Consider the following 19,741-nt stretch of genomic DNA (forward strand, 5'->3'; position numbering starts at 1 on the left):
AGTTTACGCAAAAAAAACAAAAAAAACACAAAACACTCCTCGTATGGACAATAAAACTGACATATTACGGAAAAATTAGCGCTATTTTAGTCGCGTAACGAGATGCATTCAAGAAACCTGGTATATGACATAACTCCTGCAAACACACATGAAATTCACTGATCAAATGGTGGCTGCCGCTGCTGCCACCTTGTGGTAAAATAATGCAACACAAATAAAGTCAGTGGAGTATCAATGATATTACAAATATTTACTTTTTAATGTAATTAAAAGCTCACCTGTTCAACTGCTTCTTCTTCTTCTTTGGGGTTTTAACGTCATCTCGTGTCCATGATGTTTCATTACTGCCCTCTCCTGGAATTAAAAGATTCCTACACCACCCAGTCCAACATGTTTTCTTACTTCTTCTTCTATGAACAAGACGTCATAAATGAGGCGTCCTGTGTTCCTAATAAAGTGACCAGCCAGTGCTCGAATGTAATACACATATGTGCCATTAGGTGGCAGCATTGCACTGCCAGTCCCTGTGTCTCTTTGTGAGCATCACAAAAACTTTAAAGGATTTTTTTGGTGGTCAAAACCTGGTTTAGGGTTCGTCATGAACGAGTTATGATATAATTGAGGCTCTATAGCGCCCCCTAAGATGAAAACAGTAGCAAGATGGAGTTCCACCAAATTTCTCGAAACTTGGTGGGAAGATGTTATAGACCAAGACGAACAAAAAAGTCAACCGTAACCATGGCCTCAACTCAACGGGAAGTCGGCCATTTTGGAATCTTGGCGTCCATTTTTGGCGATTTGCACCCTACGTAAAAGCGCAAAATTCGAACATCAACTCATACATCAAGCTTGACAGTTAACAGCAGTCAAGAAATTGATCTAAACGTCATTATTTTAGCCTGAAATTAGACTTTTTCTACACATATTCCCATTTTTTAGCTAATGTTGTGTATTCTAAGTGTTAATTATCAATAAAGACAGTGTTTACAACCATTATAACAAATATAATATATAAATACTAATAACTAATTTATTTAACAATTTATGGAAAATCTAGTTTTCTAAATATCATTATTTCATGATACACTGATGTTTAATCGTTCTCTCATCACGCCGTCATGTAGCATAAATCCTAGCAGTTCCACAATTTTACTTCCAATAAAAAATTTTTTTTAGGTCAACAGTCGATGATTTTCTTCAGACATGGAGTGATGTGAACCCGCTCTCTCTCTCTGCCTTTTTCAGACATGAATTAAATATGAATTGTCCTTTTATGAATGTGGAACGAGCTTATTTATACATTCTTAACAGACATGTAGGGATTTGGGCTTCCTACATCTTGGTTGACATCGAATTCAAGGACTTTCCAGGACTAAATTCCCCTCAAATTTCAAAGATATGACCCATGTCTATTTAGGGCAGTTTTCAACAACTTTCAAGGGCCTTGAAAAAAAAAATCAAATTCAAAAACTTTCAAGGATTTCAAGGACCCATGGGATCCCTTGAGTGGACACCAGTGGCAGGAGACACAATGACCCATGTCTATTTAGGCCTGTTCTCAACAACTTTCAAGGGCCTTGAAAAAAATTCAAAAACTTTCAAGGATTTCAAGGACCCATGGGAATCCTTAAGTGGACACCTATTGCAGGAGACACTATGACCTATGTCTATTTAGGACTGTTTTAAACAACTTTCAAGGACCTTGGGGGAAAAAATCAAATTCAAAAACTTTCAAGGATTTCAAGGACCGATGGGAATCCTTAAGTGGACCAATTGCAGGAGACACTATGACCTATGTCTTAGGGCTGTTTACAACAACATTCAAGGGCCTTGGGGGAAAAAATCAAATTCAAAAACTTTCAAGGATTTCAAGGACCGATGGGAATCCTTAAGTGGACCAATTGCAGGAGACACTATGACCTATGTCTTAGGGCTGTTTACAACAACTTTCAAGGGCCTTGGGGGAAAAAATCTAATTCAAAAACTTTCAAGGATTTCAAGGACCCATGGGAATCCTTAAGTGGACACCGGTGGCAGGAGACACAATGACCCATGCCTATTTAGGGTTGTTCTCAATAACTTTCAAGGGCCTTGAAAAAGAATTCAAATTCAAAAACTTTCAAGGATTTCAAGGACCCATGGGAACCAACCCATGTCTATTTAGGGCTGTTTTCAACAACTTTCAAGGGCCTTGAAAAAAAAAATCAAATTCAAAAACTTTCAAGGATTTCAAGGACCCATAGGCACCCTTAGGTGGACACCAGTGCGGGAGACACTATGACCCATGTCTATTTAGGGCTGTTCTCAACAACTTTCAAGGGCCTTGAAAAAAAATTCAAATTCAAAAACTTTCAAGGATTTCAAGGACCCATGGGAACCGACCTATGTCTATTTAGGTCTGTTTTCAACAACTTTCAAGGGCCTTGGGGGAAAAAAATTAAAATTCAAAAACTTTCAAGGACTTCAAGGACCCATGAGAATCCTTAAGTGGACACCAGAGGCAGGAGACACAATGACCCATGTGTATTTAAGGCTGTTCTCAACTACTTTTAAGGGCCTTGAAAAAAATTGAAATTCAAAAACTTTCAAGGATTTTAAGGACCCAACCCAACAGAAACATGGGGATTTTGTCTGAGTAAACGCTAAGTATAGAGACTTAAATGTGATATTGTTGATTGTTTTGCTGCTGCATCTCATTGTAATGAGTTTTTGTCTCATTTTGTCTTTTTTGAAAAAGACATTTTATTCATGAAAATACATCATCATCAACAACAACAACAGCGCCCCCTGCTGCCTGCCTGCAGAAAAAGAAGCCAGTCTGATGCGTTTCTACAGAGAGACAAGATTTACTCAGTGAACAAAGTCTTCAACAATGACAATGGAAACATTTTTTTTTTTTTTTTGCAAATTGCATAGTGAGCGCTGCGCTGTAGGCGTGGCCTCGAAGCTACAGGATGTGAGCGTGTACGCGAGTTCAATTCCTCGCAATAAATAAATAAATAAATAAATATATAAAAACCAGCAGAAACCTGAGCATTTTTTAAAGGGGATATATGTAAAAAACAGAGGTGGACACAGTTTTCGCATTTGTTAAACCACTAAAAAATTATATTTTTCACACACATACATACTTTTTTAGTTTTCCAATGACCCATTTCATGTATATGAAATTTATACACAATTTTGTATTAAAAATACAGTATAAATGTAGTTTGAATAAATAAATTGTAGTGTGTTTAAGACAACAAATAATAATTTAAAAACAATGTCCACTTATATATATATATATATATATATATATTTTTTTTTAAATCAAATTTTTTGGGGAAAAAAAACAATTCAAAAACTTTCAAGGATTTCAAGGACCCATGGGAATCCTCAAGGACACACCGGTGACAGGAGACAGAATTACCCATGTCCATTTAGGGCGGTTTTCAACAAATTTCAAGGGCCTTGAAAAAAATTATAATTCAAAAACTTTCAAGGATTTCAAGGACCCATGGGAATCCTTAAGGACACACTCGTGGCAGAAGACACCATGACCCATGTCCATTTAGGGCTTTTTCAACAAATTTCAAGGGCCTTGAAAAAAAATTATAATTCAAAAACTTTCAAGGATTTCAAGGACCAATGGGAATCCTTAAGGACACACTGGTGGCAGGAGACACTACAACCCATGTCCATTTAGGGCTTTTTTCAACAACTTTCAAGGGCCTTGAAAAAAAATTATAATTCAAAAACTTTCAAGGATTTCAAGGACCCTTTCAGGAATCCTTAAGGGGACCTAATTTATCTAAATATCAACTTCACTTCTTTCAAGCACTTTCAATGACCCCATGTCTATTTAGGGACAATTTTTTTATGGGGCTTGACATTTTTTTTTTTAATTCACAAACTTTCAAGGATTTCAAGTACCTGTGTGTTTGGTTTATTCAATCACCTGATGCGAGGAGACAATGACGGACCGTGAAAAAACATCACATTCTTTAAATCTCCTAAAATAACGTGGACAAAAGTGAGCTTAAGCTAATGCTAACGCTCACTTTGGCAGAAACTCCCATGTTTTTTTTTTTGCTTCCTTGTCCAGGATTGGGACACTTGGACATTTTGGAACCACACCGGTTGCTGTTTTCAACGATAACTTCACTGATTTTCATTGCAGACCCTTGCTTTATTTCTTCTTGGTCGAGACGTTTTTGAGAGGAGGTGCTGAGCCTTTTTAGGTCATTTTGACCATTTTTTTTTTTTTTTTACATATATCCCCTTTTAAAAGTCTCCAGTTCATCATCTGTTGCTGCTGCTGAAGTGATTCTGAAAGCCCGAGGACTCTTTGCGCCGCTGTTGAATTATCAATAATAAACATCCAGTCCATTTTTAATGAGGCCTATTTTTCCAACAATGCAGCTTTCAGGGCTCAGAATCAATATTTCACAGTGGAGGGGGGGGGTACATTTTTTATCAAGTTCCCGTTGAAAGTCCAAATGCATAATTTATATCAAGATACACGAGTGTGAAAAGTGACAGATTCCATATATATATATAAATATATATATGTGTATATAGAGTGGAGGTGGAAACAATACGCTGTGATTCACCGACTGCTGCCTTGTGTTTGAAAAAGTGTGGTTTCATGGCGTAGTGACACCGATAATGCCGTGAGCGCCCCCTGCAGTGACAACTAAACTGAGACACGGCAAAGGAAATGTTTAAAAAGTCAATATTTATCCGGGGATCGTGCCGAACGGAGGATTTCAAACACTAAAGGGCTTTATTTTGCCATTAAAGAGACTTTTCCGCGTGAAAACTGACATTTTTCTCCCCACACACCAAACCCCATAGAGAAAATCAGTGATTTTAACATCACAGAGACACAGGAGTTCACAGGAGTTGTTGATCCACTGCTGCCTCCATCACCAGGTTCAAATGTCTCATTTTGTCAATTCGGCTTTTGAAAATCTTCGTTCGGATTGACCTCAGTGACACAAAGTGACCACACGAGGCAGCAGTAGACCAGCAGCCGCTGTGTCCGCGTGAGCTAAAATCGCTGATTTTCTCTATGGGGTTTGGTGTGGGAGAGTTTACGGTCTACGAACTTCAGTTTCCTGTTGGAGAAGTCTTAAAATAACGTCGATTTTGAATTGTTTAATGACTAAAATCAATAGTTTTTTACCCTTTCTCAGCAGTAGGGGGCACTCACAGCATATCCAGTGAAGATCCATCACTCGAAAGAGTCTCATTTCTCATTTCTGTTCCGTCTAAAAGTCCCATCGCTGCACTTCTTTCTCTTTGTCCTTCATCAGTGTGTTTGGAGTCCCGCTGGGCGTGGCCTGTGTGGGCGTGGCCTGTGTAGCCCCGCCTCCCCGCGCTGCCCTCCCCCTCTCGCGCTCTCGTACGACCTCCACCAGCCTCTGAAACCGCTGGTTCAGCTCCTCCAGCCCTCCGCCCCCCTCCGGCCCCGCCTCTGGCCCCGCCTCCTCCCCGCCCCGCTCGCTCTCCAGCGAGCTCAGAGACTCCGCCCTCGAGTCGCGCCCCTCAAACTCGTACGTCTGCAGCGAGTCGTAGGGCGGCTGCGACGGGTCAAAGGTCACCCGATCCAGGCGGATCTTTAGGAGGTCCTCCATGTGGAGAGGCCGCGGCGGGTTCGAGGGCACCGCCGCCGCCGCCGCCGTCATCGCAGGCCAGCCGCTGCTAAAGGGCGGCTCCTTTCTCTGGAGTCTGCACATGCTCAGTAGCTGCGACGGCGCCGGGTACAACGCGCCGCCGTTAGCGCCCGAGCCTCTGTTGAGCGAGCCCACGACGCTGTACGTGTCGTACGCCGGAGGGTAACTCGTCTCCGAGGCGGCGGCGAGGAAGAAGGAGGAGGAGTCGGTGTCCACGTCGTCCAGCGTGCAGCTGGTGGCGCCGGTGCTCGCGCGAGTCTGCGACGACTCGGGCCGCGGCTCCGGCGGGTTCGGCGGCGTCGCTGAGTCGTCGTCGTCGTCGTCGCCGTCGACGTTGTTGTCGTTCGCCGGTTCAGTCTGAAGACAGAGACGAAGACACGGAGACAAAAACGATATAGACAAACGAGCCGAAGGAAACAGGAAACGCGTGAAACGCTGACTCGGCATTCTCGGTCCAAAAGGAAACAGGAAAGGAATGGTAGAAAGTGCTGACTCAGCATCCCCGACCAATAACGTAAGCACGGAAAAAACAAACGGCACAAAATTCAACGTCGTCAACCAACAAAAAACAGGGAAATGTTAGATGGAAACGATGACTCAGCATTCCCTAACAATAAAGGCAATGGGAAAACAATATTTGAAAATGCTGAGTTGGACTACAATGGTTGCAAATGCTGACTCAGCATTGTCAAGAAATAAAGAAACAGGATTGCAATGGTTGGAAATGATGACTTGGCATTTTCAAGCAATAAAGAAGCAGGACTACGAGGTTGGAAATGCTGACAGCATTCTCAACCAACCAACAAATCTGGCAAACAATAGTTAAAAATGATGACTCAGCATTCTCAAGCAATAAAGAAACAGGACTACAATGGTTGGAAATGATGACTCAGCATTCTCAAGCAACCAACAAATCTAGTAAACAATAATTAGAAATGATGACTCGGAATTCTCAAGCAATAAAGAAACAGGACCTCAATGGTTGCAAATGATGACTCAGCATTCTCAAGCAATAAAGAAACAGGACCTCAATGGTTGCAAATGATGACTCAGCATTCTCAAGCAATAAAGAAACAGGACCTCAATGGTTGCAAATGATGACTCAGCATTCTCAAGCAATAAAGAAACAGGTCTACGAGGTTGGAAATGATGACTCAGCATTCTCAAGCAATAAAGAAACAGGTCTACGAGGTTGGAAATGATGACTCAGCATTCTCAAGCAATAAAGAAACAGCACTACAATGGTTGGAAATGATGACTCAGCATTCTCAAGCAATAAAGAAACAGGTCTACGAGGTTGGAAATGATGACTCAGCATTTTCAAGCAATAAAGAAACAGCACTACAATGGTTGGAAATGATGACTCAGCATTCTCAACCAACCAAAAAATCGAGTAAACAATAGTTAGAAATGATGACTCAGCATTCTCAAGCAATAAAGAAACAGGTCTACGAGGTTGGAAATGATGACTCAGCATTCTCAAGCAATAAAGAAACAGGACCTCAATGGTTGCAAATGATGACTCAGCATTCTCAAGCAATAAAGAAACAGGACCTCAATGGTTGCAAATGATGACTCAGCATTCTCAACCAACCAACAAATCTAGTAAACAATAATTAGAAATGATGACTCGGAATTCTCAAGCAATAAAGAAACAGGTCTACGAGGTTGGAAATGATGACTCAGCATTCTCAACCAACCAACAAATCTGGTAAACAATAGTTAAAAATGATGACTCAGCATTCACAACCAACAAACAAAAAGGGAACAAAAACAGTTGCAAATGATGACTCAGCATTCTCAAGCAATAAAGAAACAGGACAACGAGGTTGGAAATGATGACTCAGCATTCTCAAGCAATAAAGAAACAGGACCTCAATGGTTGCAAATGATGACTCAGCATTCTCAAGCAATAAAGAAACAGGTCTACGAGGTTGGAAATGATGACTCAGCATTCTCAAGCAATAAAGAAACAGAACTACAATGGCTGGAAATGATGACTCAGCATTCTCAACCAACCAAAAAATCTAGTAAACAATAGTTGCAAATGATGACTCAGCATTCTCAGGCAATAAAGAAACAGGACTACGAGGTTGGAAATGCTGACTCGGCATTCTCAAGCAATAAAGAAACAGGACCTCAATGGTTGCAAATGATGACTCAGCATTCTCAACCAACCAACAAATCTGGTAAACAATAGTTGAAAATGCTGACTCAGTATTCTTAAGCAATAAAGAAACAGGACTAGAATGGTTGCAAATGATGACTCAGCATTCTCAAGCAATAAAGAAGCAGGACTACGAGGTTGGAAATGCTGACTCAGCATTCTCAACCAACAAACAAATCTGGTAAACAATAGTTAGAAATAATGACTCAGCATTCTCAACCAACAAACAAAACAGGACAATCCTTACAAATGGTGACTCAGCATTTTCTCAAGCAATACAGAAACAGGACTACAATGGTTGGAAATGATGACTCAGCATTCTCAACCAACCAAAAAAATCTAGTAAACAATAGTTAGAAATGATGACTCAGCATTCTCAAGCAATAAAGAAACAGGACCTCAATAGTTGCAAATGATGACTCAGCATTCTCAAGCAATAAAGAAACAGGTCTACGAGGTTGGAAATGATGACTCAGCATTCTCAACCAACACAACAAATCTGGTAAACAATAGTTAAAAATGATGACTCAGCATTCACAACCAACAAACAAAAAGGGAACAAAAACAGTTGCAAATGATGACTCAGCATTTTCAAGCAATAAAGAAACAGGACTACGAGTTTGGAAATGATGACTCAGCATTCTCAAGCAATAAAGAAACAGGACCTCAATGGTTGCAAATGATGACTCGGCATTCTCAAGCAATAAAGAAACAGGACTACAAGGTTGGAAATTATGATTTGGCATTTTCAAGCAATAAAGAAACTGGACTATAATGGTTGCAAATGATGACTCAGCATTCTCAACCAACAAACAAAAAGGGACAAAAACAGTTGGAAATGCTGAGTCAGCATTCCCCAACCAATACAGGAAACTGAAAAATAATAATTGGACCTGCTGTCACGTATTTGTGTGTTTGTGTGCGTGTCTCCTGACCTTGACCTCCTCTTTGACCTCAGCCGTGTTTATCGCCGAGTCACCGTCCTCTCGTCTCCGGCTCAGCGCGTGTGCGTGCGCGCGTTCAAAGTGGTCCTGGACGACGCGCTGAGCCGCTCCACCGAGCCCCCCGGTGGTCAGCGGCGTCAGCTGCACGCCGGCCTCCAGAGGCCCCGTCGGGTAATCGGCGAGCACGGGCAGCGCGTGCACGCCGTAGCAGAGGCGTCCGTAGAGGGGGGCGGAGCCTGGGCGCTGCTGAGGGTCCAGGCCGAGGCGAGGGTTACGGCTCCAGCTGTACGTCCTGACCCTCTGGGGATTCTGCTGCGTGAACCATCTGTAAGTTTGATTTAAATTAGAATTAATTATTTATTCAACCCATAATATTTCAATACATTGTGTGTTTGCTTATTATGTTTTTAATTTAAAATATGTACGTAATATTTTTCTGTGTTTTCTTTGCATTTACACCAACCTTTTTCTGCTAATATATGTATACACAATTGAATAATTTGTATTTATTGTCAAATTAAACATATTAAATAGTCTTTAATAATCTTTATTTCCTTATCTTACTTCTACTTTTCTCCATTGTTGTGAGTTTACGCTGCGGAAACACTGCAAATTTCCCACGTGAGACGAATAAAGGATTATTTTATTTTATCTTATCTTATTTCAGTTTAAATTGAAGGATTAAAATAATCTCTGTCGTCCCTGGACCACCGGACTTTATTAAATCCATTCCTCAATTTCTAAACTCTTAATTGGAGATTTTAGTAAATAATATTTTAATTTACATTTTTTGGCAGTAGCTAGTTTGCTGTTTTGGCAGTAGCTAGCTTGCTGTTTTGGCAGTAGCTAGCTTGCTATTTTGGCATTAGCTAGTTTGCTGTTTTGGCAGTAGCTAGCTTGCCGTTTTGGCAGTAGCTAGCTTGCTGTTTTGGCAGTAGCTAGTTTGCTGCTTTGTTAGTAGCTAGTTTGCTGCGTTGACAGTAGCGAATTTGCTGTTTTGACAGCAGCTAGTTTACTGCTTTGGCATTAGCTAGCTTGCCGTTTTGGCAGTAGCTAGTTTGCTGCTTTGTTAGTAGCTAGTTTGCTGCTTTGGCAGTAACTAACTTGTTGTTTTTGCAGCAGCCAGTTTCCTGTTTTGGCAGTAGCTAACTTGCTTGCTAGTTTGCTGTTTTGGCAGCAGCTAGTTTGATGTTTTGGCAGTAGCTAGTTTGATGTAAACTATCTGCTAGCGTACAGTAGCAGCTACAGCTACAGTGATTAATTTAAGCCGAGCATAGGGAATGAGTCTCTGTGTCATTAGGACCAGGTTTTGGGTCTCACATGTTCCTATGGTTCATGTGCTGAATCCTGTGCATGCTCTGCAGCGCCGTGATGTCGAAGGCGGCGGTGTCCGCCTCCCCGCCGCCCTCGTCGTCGTAGGAGATGATGTTCTCGCGGACGTCGTCCTCCTCCGAGGCGCAGTGGGCGTCTCGCTTCTGGTGGCGCAACGACAGCGAGAGCGCACACACCACTAGAGGGCGAAGTAGAGACACCCACACACGTGATCACACATTACGGGAGATTTACCTGACCCTGAGAAGCTCACACACACACACTCACAGACAGACGTACCCAGCAGCGTGGTGATGCAGGCTAGCATGGCCAGCAACGTGACCAGGCTGAAGATGAGCGAGGGCGCGGACGACGGCACTGGCAGGCACACGGCGTGTCTCTCCCACTTCCTGTCCCTCTGGCGCCCCCTGTCCTCCGTCTGCATGCCGCCGCGCACGCACGGACACACGGTCAGCGTGACCGTGCCGGTGTTGGTCAGACCCGAGGCGACGTCGCGCAGCACCACCGGCACCAGGAGCGTGAGCGAGGACGAGGAGAAGCCGGGCGCGGGCTCCAGCGCAGACTGTAGCACCAGGTTAGCCGTCACGCCGGAGGACGTCGCTACAAATGAGATGAAACAAGGTCACTGCACAACACGCAGGTCTCAGTTTTAGCCTGTGTTGTGTATTAAAACTGTAACAGGCAGGATTTATACAGCAAAAACATTGATTATATAGATTATTTCCACATGCAGGTTTGTTTACACCGCCATGTTGGCAGGAAAAGTTAACTACGCACTTTAAACCACAGAGCATTTAGGCCTTAAAACATATATACATGCCTCAAATTAAACGCAGGCCCTAGTTTTGTGTATTAAATTTGCAGTAGACAGGATTTCCATAGCAAAAACAGCTGATTATAGAGTTTCCACAGGTTTGTTTACACCGCCATGTTGGCAGGAAAAGCTTCTGCAAGAGTTAACCATGCACTTTAACCCTTAAAACACAGAGCATTTAGGCCTTAAAATTAAATGCAGGTACCAGTTTTGTGTATTAAAATTGCAGTATAGTGGATTTCCATAGCAAAAATGGCTGATTATAGAGTTCTCACAGGTTTGTTTACACCGCCATGTTGGCAGGAAAAGCTTCTGTGAGAGTTCACTATGCACTTTAACCCTTAGAACACACCCTTAAAACATATATACAGAGGCACGCAGGTCCCAGTTTTGTGTATTAAAACTGCAGTAGAGTGGATTTCTATTGCAAAAACGGCTGATTATAGAGTTCCCAAAGGTTTGTTTACACCGCCATGTTGGCAGGAAGAGCTTCTGTGAGAGTTCACTACGCACTTTAACCCTTAGAACACAGAGCATTTAGGCCTTCAAATTAAACGCAGGTCCCAGTTTTGTGTATTAAAACTGCAGTAGAGTGGATTTCTATCGCAAAAACGGCTGATTATAGAGTTCCCACAGGTTTGTTTACACCGCCATGTTGGCAGGAAAAGCTTCTGCAAGAGTTCACTACGCAATTTAACCCTTAGAACACAGAGCATTTAGGCAGTAAAACATATATACAGAGGCACGCAGGTCTCAGTTTTGTATATTAAAACTGCAGTAGAGAGGATTTCCATAGCAAAAACAGCTGATTATAGAGTTCCCGCAGGTTTGTTTACACCGCCATGTTGGCAGGAAAAGCTTCTGCAAGAGTTAACCATGCACTTTAACCCTTAAAAACAGAGCATTTAGGCCTTAAAATTAAACGCAGGGCCCAGTTTTGTGTATTAAAACTGCAGTAGAGAGGATTTCTATCGCAAAAACGGCTGATTATAGAGTTCCCACAGGTTTGCTAAAACCGCCATGTTGGCAGGAAAAGCTTCTGGGAGAGTTCACTATGCACTTTAACCCTTAGAACACAGAGCATTTAGGCAGTAAAACATATATACCGAGGCACGCAGGGCCCAGTTTTGTGTATTTAAACTGCAGTAGAGTGGATTTCCATAGCAAAAATGGCTGATTATAGAGTTCCCACAGGTTTGTTTACACCGCCATGTTGGCAGGAAAAGCTTCTGCAAGAGTTCACTACGCACTTTAACCCTTAGAACACAGAGCATTTAGGCATTAAAACATAAATACAGAGGCATGCTGGTCTCAGTTTTGTGTATTAAAACTGCAGTAGAGTGGATTTCTATTGCAAAAACGGCTGATTATAGAGTTCCCAGGTTTGTTTACACCGCCATGTTGGCAGGAAAATCGTTCCTGCCAAACAGAGTTCACTACGCACGTTTAAATCCATGGAGATTGAGATATGACAGGTATAGCGACCCCTGGTGCCTTTTTGCACGAGTATGCAAACAGCCCGGAAATATACAAATGAGGGCGATGAGAGGGGAGGGGTCAGTGCAGGGGGGCGTGGCCTAGTAGTGAATATGACACCAAGTTACCTCCAGTTTCCCTGATGGTGAGATTGAGTCCAGAGCTGGACTCTGGGGGGACGCTGAAGTGGATCAGAGAGTCCTGACCTCCCTGGTCTCTGTCGATGGCTCGAAGAACCTGAACCACCTGCACGACAGGAAGTTCTCTTTTAACGCTCCGTTTATACAAAATAATAGAAAACGTCTTAAGTGAAACCTCATTCAAAGCATCTTTGAATGAGGTGAATCTTTTAAATCAGAGTAACTGTCTGTATGTGTCCGATTTTTATTCAATCCAACCTTGTTGTTTTTGTATTATTGTCATGACTTTGTTTTCACCACAACCGTTCACAGTTATTTTCCTTCTATAATTACCTCAGTGCAGTGGTGATGTGAGTCCACCACAGGGGGATTTAAAAGGGGGAAACAATGAAACGTGAAATCCAGTTTTGCTGCGTTTTAATTTCACCGTTTACGCTTCACTCTCCTCACACTGCATCACAGCTGCTTTTAGCTGCTGCTGCTAAAGCAAACACTGTCCCGCTGCAGTAAAAGCACCCAGCTGGCAGGAACACCGGGTGGCAGCACTGAGAAATTGACTGACCGACTGTACGCGACTACATTTTTAGCAGTTTGCAGTTAGCATTTTGTTGTTTCCATTGAAACTAAATGATCCGGAAATTGCTGGATTCAACATGTTGGAGTTAGTTTGCTGTTTTGGCAGTAGCTAGTTTTCTGATTTGTTAGTTGCTAGCTTGCTGTTTTGGCAGTAGCTGGCTTGATGTTTTGGTAGCAGCTAGCTTAATGTTTTGATAGAAGCTAGTTTGCTGCTTTGGTAGAAGCCAGTTTGCTGCTTTGGTAGTAGCTAGCTTGCTGTGTTGCAGTAGCTAGCTTGCAGTTTTGGCAGTAGCTAGTTTGCTGCTTTGTTAGTTGCTAGCTTGCTGTTTTGGCAGTAGCTACTTTGCTGCTTTGTTAGTTGCTAGCTTGCTGTTTGGGCAGTAGCTAGATTGCTGTTTTGGCAGTAGCTAGCTTGATGTTTTGGTAGCTAGTTTGCTGTTTTGGCAGTAGCTAGTTTTCTGATTTGTTAGTTGCTAGCTTGCTGTTTTGGCAGTAGCTGGCTTGATGTTTTGGTAGCAGCTAGCTTAATGTTTTGATAGAAGCTAGTTTGCTGCTTTGGTAGAAGCCAGTTTGCTGCTTTGGTAGTAGCTAGCTTGCTGTGTTGCAGTAGCTAGCTTGCAGTTTTGGCAGTAGCTAGTTTGCTGCTTTGTTAGTTGCTAGCTTGCTGTTTTGGCAGTAGCTACTTTGCTGCTTTGTTAGTTGCTAGCTTGCTGTTTGGGCAGTAGCTAGATTGCTGTTTTGGCAGTAGCTAGCTTGATGTTTTGGTAGCTAGTTTGCTGTTTTGGCAGTAGCTAGTTTTCTGATTTGTTAGTTGATAGCTTGCTGTTTTGGCAGTAGCTGGCTTGATGTTTTGGTAGCAGCTAGCTTAATGTTTTGATAGAAGCTAGTTTGCTGCTTTGGTAGAAGCCAGTTTGCTGCTTTGGTAGTAGCTAGCTTGCTGTGTTGCAGTAGCTAGCTTGCAGTTTTGGCAGTAGCTAGTTTGCTGCTTTGTTAGTTGCTAGCTTGCTGTTTGGGCAGTAGCTAGATTGCTGTTTTGGCAGTAGCTAGCTTGCTGTTTTGGCAGTAGCTAGCGTAATGTTTTGATAGAAGCTAGTTTGCTGCTTTGGTAGAAGCTAGTTTGCTGCTTTGGTAGAAGCTAGTTTGCTGCTTTGGTAAAAGCTAGTTTGCTGCTTTGGTAGTAGCTAGCTTGCTGTTTTGGAAGTAGCTAGTTTCCTGCTTTGTTAGTTGCTAGCTTGCTGTTTTGGCAGTAGCTAGCTTGCACTGAGAAATAACATGACACACGTGTGTCACTAAAACACAGACTGTACGCAACTACATTTTTTACTACAATTCTACTGGTGGAGCGTGCTACTATTTTCATTCAGGAAAAATGCCGGCGGATCCAGCTGTTGTGTTGTCTGTTGTGTTGGCTGTGTTTGTTTTTCTCCGTCGACGCCAGTTTTTCTCTGTCCTAGTCAACGCTATATCACAAATGTGATTGAAATCTGACAAGTCCAGGGTATTCGTGCTCGATTGAACGCCGGTACACACATCCGAAACACTGACAAAACTACCCAGATGTAGCAGAGCTAGCTAGGGGCTATTTAGCTAACTAGCTAGCTAGCAGCTATTTACCGAGTGCTTTGAGAGCGTTTGCGCGTTATGTAGCTCTACATGACGGGCATTACTCTCTCGAAGCACTCTGCAAATAGCCGCTAGCTAGCTAGCTAGCTACTTAGCTAGCTGCTTTTATAAATAATCAGTTATTTTCTGACATTAGTGACGTATATCAAACCAACATATTCCAACACACTTCGACATTGTAACGTGCTTATTTGCGGAAATATATTACAACGAAATTGTTCCTCGGCCGATGTGGCCGCCATTTTTGTTGAAAAAAACATTTTTGAGGGTTAATTATAAGGGCAAAATCGCAATTTCTACACGTGAACGCGCAAAATTTAGGGTTAGGGCAAATATTTAGGGTTAGCTGAGGTATTGGGACGGGGCCTTACTGTTGTACGTTTATTGAGGTGAAAAAGTTATCTTCATTATGAAACGTCAGCTACTAGAACTCTATACGAGTGAGGCCCGCGAGTTTGAGAACTCTGATCCAAATGTGACCTTCTTGCTGTGAGACACGGCTAGCCACTTGTCCGCCCTGTGTGGCATTTCAATATCAGCTTTAAAAAAAGTAAGAAATCTATAGCGACAGAGAGAATTTATAACGTACCTGTCCGGGAGCGCTGGAGTCGCACACAGATGTCGAGTACTGCCTGTCCAGCTCTGGAGCATTGTCATTCTGGTCCAGTGTCTCTATGGCAACCACGACCCTGGACACCAGGTTGGGATTGTCTGAAAGAAACGGGAAGTGACACTAATGTGGAGTTTCTATCATTCATGACGACCCCCGTGTGTCGCCCCAGGGCGTGCGAGCTGTGACACACCTCTCTGCGTGGCCATGACAGTGATGTTGTGCCACTGTTCCTGCTCGCGGTCCAACTCCATCACCGAGCTGATGAAACCGGCGTCTGAGGAGATCCGGAAGAGAGCCTGAGGGTCGGACTGAGGGTCGATGGAGTATCTGCAGAGGGAGATGGGTGAGTCACAGAGAAACTTTCATTTTTACCACTACATGAAATGGGAGTTGCTAGCTTCTTAACAGCAAGCAGTCAGCTTATTATGCTGCGTTCTATTAGCATCCGAGTCGGAAATGGGAGTGACATCACGTAAAATCTTTGTTGTTAGTAAATTACTATTTTGGCAGTAGCTAAGCTTGCTGTTTGGTCAGTAGCTAGTTTGCTGTTTTGGCAGTAGCTAGCTTAATGTTTTGGTAGAAGCTACGTTGCTGCTTTGGTAGTAGCTAGCTTGCTCTTTTGGTAGTAGCTAGCTTGCTGTTTTGGCAGTAGCTAGCTTGCTGTTTTGGCAGTAGCTAGCTTGCTGTTTTGGTAGTAGCAAGTTTTCTGCTTTGTTAGTTGCTAGCTTGCTGTTTTGGCAGTAGCTAGTTTGCTGTTTTGGTAGTAGCTAGTTTGCTGCTTTGGCAGTAGCTAGCTTGCTGTTTTGGCAGTAGCTAGCTTAATGTTTTGGTAGAAGCTACGTTGCTGCTTTGGTAGTAGCTAGCTTGCTCTTTTGGTAGTAGCTAGCTTGCTGTTTCGGCAGTAGATAGTTTGCTGTTTTGGCAGTAGCTAGCTTAATGTTTTGGTAGAAGCTACGTTGCTGCTTTGGTAGTAGCTAGCTTGCTCTTTTGGTAGTAGCTAGCTTGCTGTTTTGGCAGTAGCTAGCTTGCTGTTTTGGCAGTAGCTAGCTTGCTGTTTTGGTAGTAGCAAGTTTTCTGCTTTGTTAGTAGCTAGCTTGCCGTTTTGGCAGTAGCTAGTTTGCTCTTTTGGTAGTAGCTAGTTTGCTGCTTTGGCAGTAGCTAGCTTGCCGTTTTGGCAGTAGCTAGCTTGCTGCTTTGGTAGTCGCTAGTTTGCTGCTTTGGTAGTAGCTAGCTTGCTCTTTTGGGAGTAGCTAGCTTGCTGTTTTGGCAGTAGCTAGTTTGTGCTTTGGCAGTAGCTAGCTTGCCGTTTTGGCAGTAGCTAGCTTGCTGTTTTGGCAGTAGCTAGCCTGCTGTTTTGGCAGTAGCTAGCTTAATGTTTTGATAGAAGCTAGTTTGCCGTTTTGGCAGTAGCTAGTTTGCTACTTTGTTAGTAACTAGCTTGCTCTTTTGGGAGTAGCTAGCTTGCTGTTTTGGTAGTAGCTAGTTTGCTGATTTGTTAGTAGCTAGTTTGCTGTTTTGGTAGTAGCTAGTTTGCTGTTTTGGCAGTAGCTAGTTTGTGCTTTGGCAATAGCTAGCTTGCCGTTTTGGCAGTAGCTAGCTTGCTGTTTTCGGCAGTAGCTAGTTTGCTGTTTTGGCAGTAGCTAGTTTGCTGTAAGCTATCTGCTAGCTGCTACCGTAGCTGTGGCCAGATGCAGTGTCATTAGCTACAGTGGCAGCTGTAGCTGCAGTGAAAGCTCTTCCCATGAAGGACAAGAAGATGTCTGAGTTAATGTTTTTTCAGTGAGATAAAATTAATTTGAACATCCACGATAAATAGAAGAATAAACTTTCTGGCCAAAAGGGAAATACAATTGTTTTTTTTCAAGCAAATTTAGTAGAATATCAAGTTTATCTGTTGTGCTTAAATCTTGCCTTGAATAAAACAATGAAATGAGTCATATTTCATGTTGAGTATCCTTTGTTTATACTGTATTTTATTGTCAATTATTGGTCATAAAAATGTTATTGAAGCAGTTAAATTGCCAAAATTTTACTGCATCAGTAAATTGCAGCATCCACTTCTGGCTCTGCAAAGTTAGTAAATTAGAATTTTCAGCCAAGTCTGTATTTTGCCTTACTTTGGCAAAAAAATAACAACAGACTTCACTTTATATTTATTATGTCAAAAATTAGCCCTCAGGTTCTTTCTCTAACTGTGTCAGTAAACACAAAATCATTCATTCTCTTTTGGTTCTAACCTGAGAAGAATAAGAATCTCTGGTCAAAATATCTTGCAGTGATAAATGAGGCATTTTCTAATGAAACTGAAAATACATGAGACAAATATAGTAACGGCCAACTGATGAGGGAGCTTTGTCCGGTGTCAGGGTCGAAGGCGTGGACTCGTCCCACAGCGCAGATCGGCGGACAGTTCTCTGTTTTGGTAGAAGCTACTTTGCTGCTTTGGCAGTAGCTAGCTTGCTGTTTTGGCAGTAGCTAGTTTGCTGTTTTGGTAGTAGCTAGTTTGCTGCTTTGCTAGTAGCTAGCTTGCTCTTTTGGGAGTAGTTAGTTTGCTGTTTTGGCAGTAGCTAGTTTGCTGTTTTGGTAGAAGCTAGTTTGCTGTTTTGGCAGTAGCTAGCTTGCTGTTTTGGTAGTAGCTAGCTTGCTGTTTTGGCAGTAGCTAGCTTGCTGTTTTGGTAGTAGCTAGCTTGCTGTTTTGGTAGTAGCTAGCTTGCTATTTTGGCAGTAGCGAGCTTGCTGTTTTGGCAGTAGCTAGTTTGCTGTTTTGGCAGTAGCTAGTTTGCTGTTTTGGTAGAAGCTAGTTTGCTGTTTTGGCAGTAGCTAGCTTGCTGTTTTGGTAGTAGCTAGCTTGCTGTTTTGGCAGTAGCTAGCTTGCTGTTTTGGTAGTAGCTAGCTTGCTGTTTTGGTAGTAGCTAGCTTGCTATTTTGGCAGTAGCGAGCTTGCTGTTTTGGCAGTAGCTAGTTTGCTGTTTTGGTAGTAGCTAACTTGCTACTTTGGCAGTAGCTAAATTTTCTGCTTTGGTGGTAGCTAGTTTGCTGCTTTGGTAGTAGCTAGCTTGCTGTTTTGCCAGTAGATAGTTTGCTGCTTTTGTAGTAGCTAGTTTGCTGTTTTGGCAGTAGCTAGCTTGCTGTTTTGGCAATAGATAGTTTGCTGCTTTTGTAGTAGCTAGTTTGCCCTTTTAGACAGATATAGTAACGGCCACCTGATGAGGGAGCTTTGTCCGGTGTCGGGGTCGATGGCGTGGACTCGTCCCACGGCGCAGACCGGTGGACAGTTCTCAGAAACATTCAGATGGTAGCGTTTCTGCGAGAACTGCGGCGGCTCGTCGGCGTTCAGCACCATGACCCGGACCGTGGCCTGGTCCTTGAAGGGCCCTTTCCTCAGGAACCGCGAGTCCACGACGGGGTTGGCCACTTCCACAGAGAACGTGTAAGAGCTGCGTGTCTCGTAATCCAGGAGCTGAAGAACAAACAGATGCAGCTTCAGTCTTTAGGCTCCGGGCTACACTTTACACACGGCCTTTCATTTATGATTCATTCACATGTGGGCTTTATATTTCCTCACCACTCACACTTTACATCGCTTCATAATTCATAAACAAGAAGGTACTTTACCTTCAGCTCACCATAGAGCTCACATCATCCACGCTGGACTTATTTTATATCACTAAGTTACAGTATTTCTACTCTTTAATTCAAACAAATAACAATTATATCTTAAAAAGAAATGTAAAATGAAGCTTTGAACAACATGACTAGCAGTGTTAAAGTAGCTCTGATAACATAAATGTCTCCTATAAATGTTTCACAAAATATTTACTAAAGTAAAAGTAAACCAGACACTGAACCTATTCATCATATTCATGTCCTTTGAGGAGGCCTCGCAGCAGCTAGCTGCTACAAACATCTGCTGGCAGCGGTGTTTGAGCTAAACAGCTAAAACAGAGCCACTCGCTTGCTGTTTTGGCAGTAGCTAGCTTGTTGCTTTGGCAGTAGCTAGTTTGCTATGTTGGCAGTAGCTAATTTGCTGTTTTGGCAGTAGCTAGTTTGATGCTCTGGCAGTAGCTAGCTTGCTGTTTTGGCAGTAGCTAGTTTGCTGTTTAGGCAGCTGTAACCTAGCTGCTAGCGGCTACCGTTGCTGTGGCCAGATGCCATGTCATCAGCTACAGTAGCAGCTACGTTGCCTGAACCAGTACCAGTACAAACAAATCCACTTAATAGATAAAACCCAAACTAAATTATAGCAATTTTACACTAAATAACAGTTGTGTAACATAGTGATATTGGAATTAACTTAAAAGTTAAGCAGTATTGTTGAATTTTACTCGTTCAGTAAGAACAAACATTCAAATTAAAGGCACCTAGCAGGGCGTAAAGTCTCCCTTTGCTTTATTTG

General features: G+C 42.6%; 1 protein-coding gene across 1 annotated transcript in view; it reads right to left on the reverse strand.

Moving 5' to 3' along the window:
• Positions 1 to 5,255: 5,255 nt before the first annotated feature.
• Positions 5,256 to 19,741, reverse strand: part of LOC310926230 (cadherin-24-like) — a gene marked incomplete at both ends in the record, with an annotated part of 38,180 nt that continues 23,694 nt past the window's right edge. The window contains 8 exons of the mRNA XM_083888328.1: positions 5,256 to 6,017; positions 8,763 to 9,096; positions 10,092 to 10,281; positions 10,383 to 10,703; positions 12,522 to 12,639; positions 15,322 to 15,443; positions 15,536 to 15,672; positions 18,549 to 18,805. Of these exons, the coding sequence (XP_083744454.1) occupies positions 5,256 to 6,017; positions 8,763 to 9,096; positions 10,092 to 10,281; positions 10,383 to 10,703; positions 12,522 to 12,639; positions 15,322 to 15,443; positions 15,536 to 15,672; positions 18,549 to 18,805 (2,241 nt within the window). The remainder of the gene's footprint in view (positions 6,018 to 8,762; positions 9,097 to 10,091; positions 10,282 to 10,382; positions 10,704 to 12,521; positions 12,640 to 15,321; positions 15,444 to 15,535; positions 15,673 to 18,548; positions 18,806 to 19,741) is intronic.

This window comes from Microchirus variegatus (genome assembly GCF_963457635.1).
Source record: "Microchirus variegatus genome assembly, chromosome: 4".
Classification (NCBI taxonomy): domain Eukaryota; kingdom Metazoa; phylum Chordata; class Actinopteri; order Pleuronectiformes; family Soleidae; genus Microchirus; species Microchirus variegatus.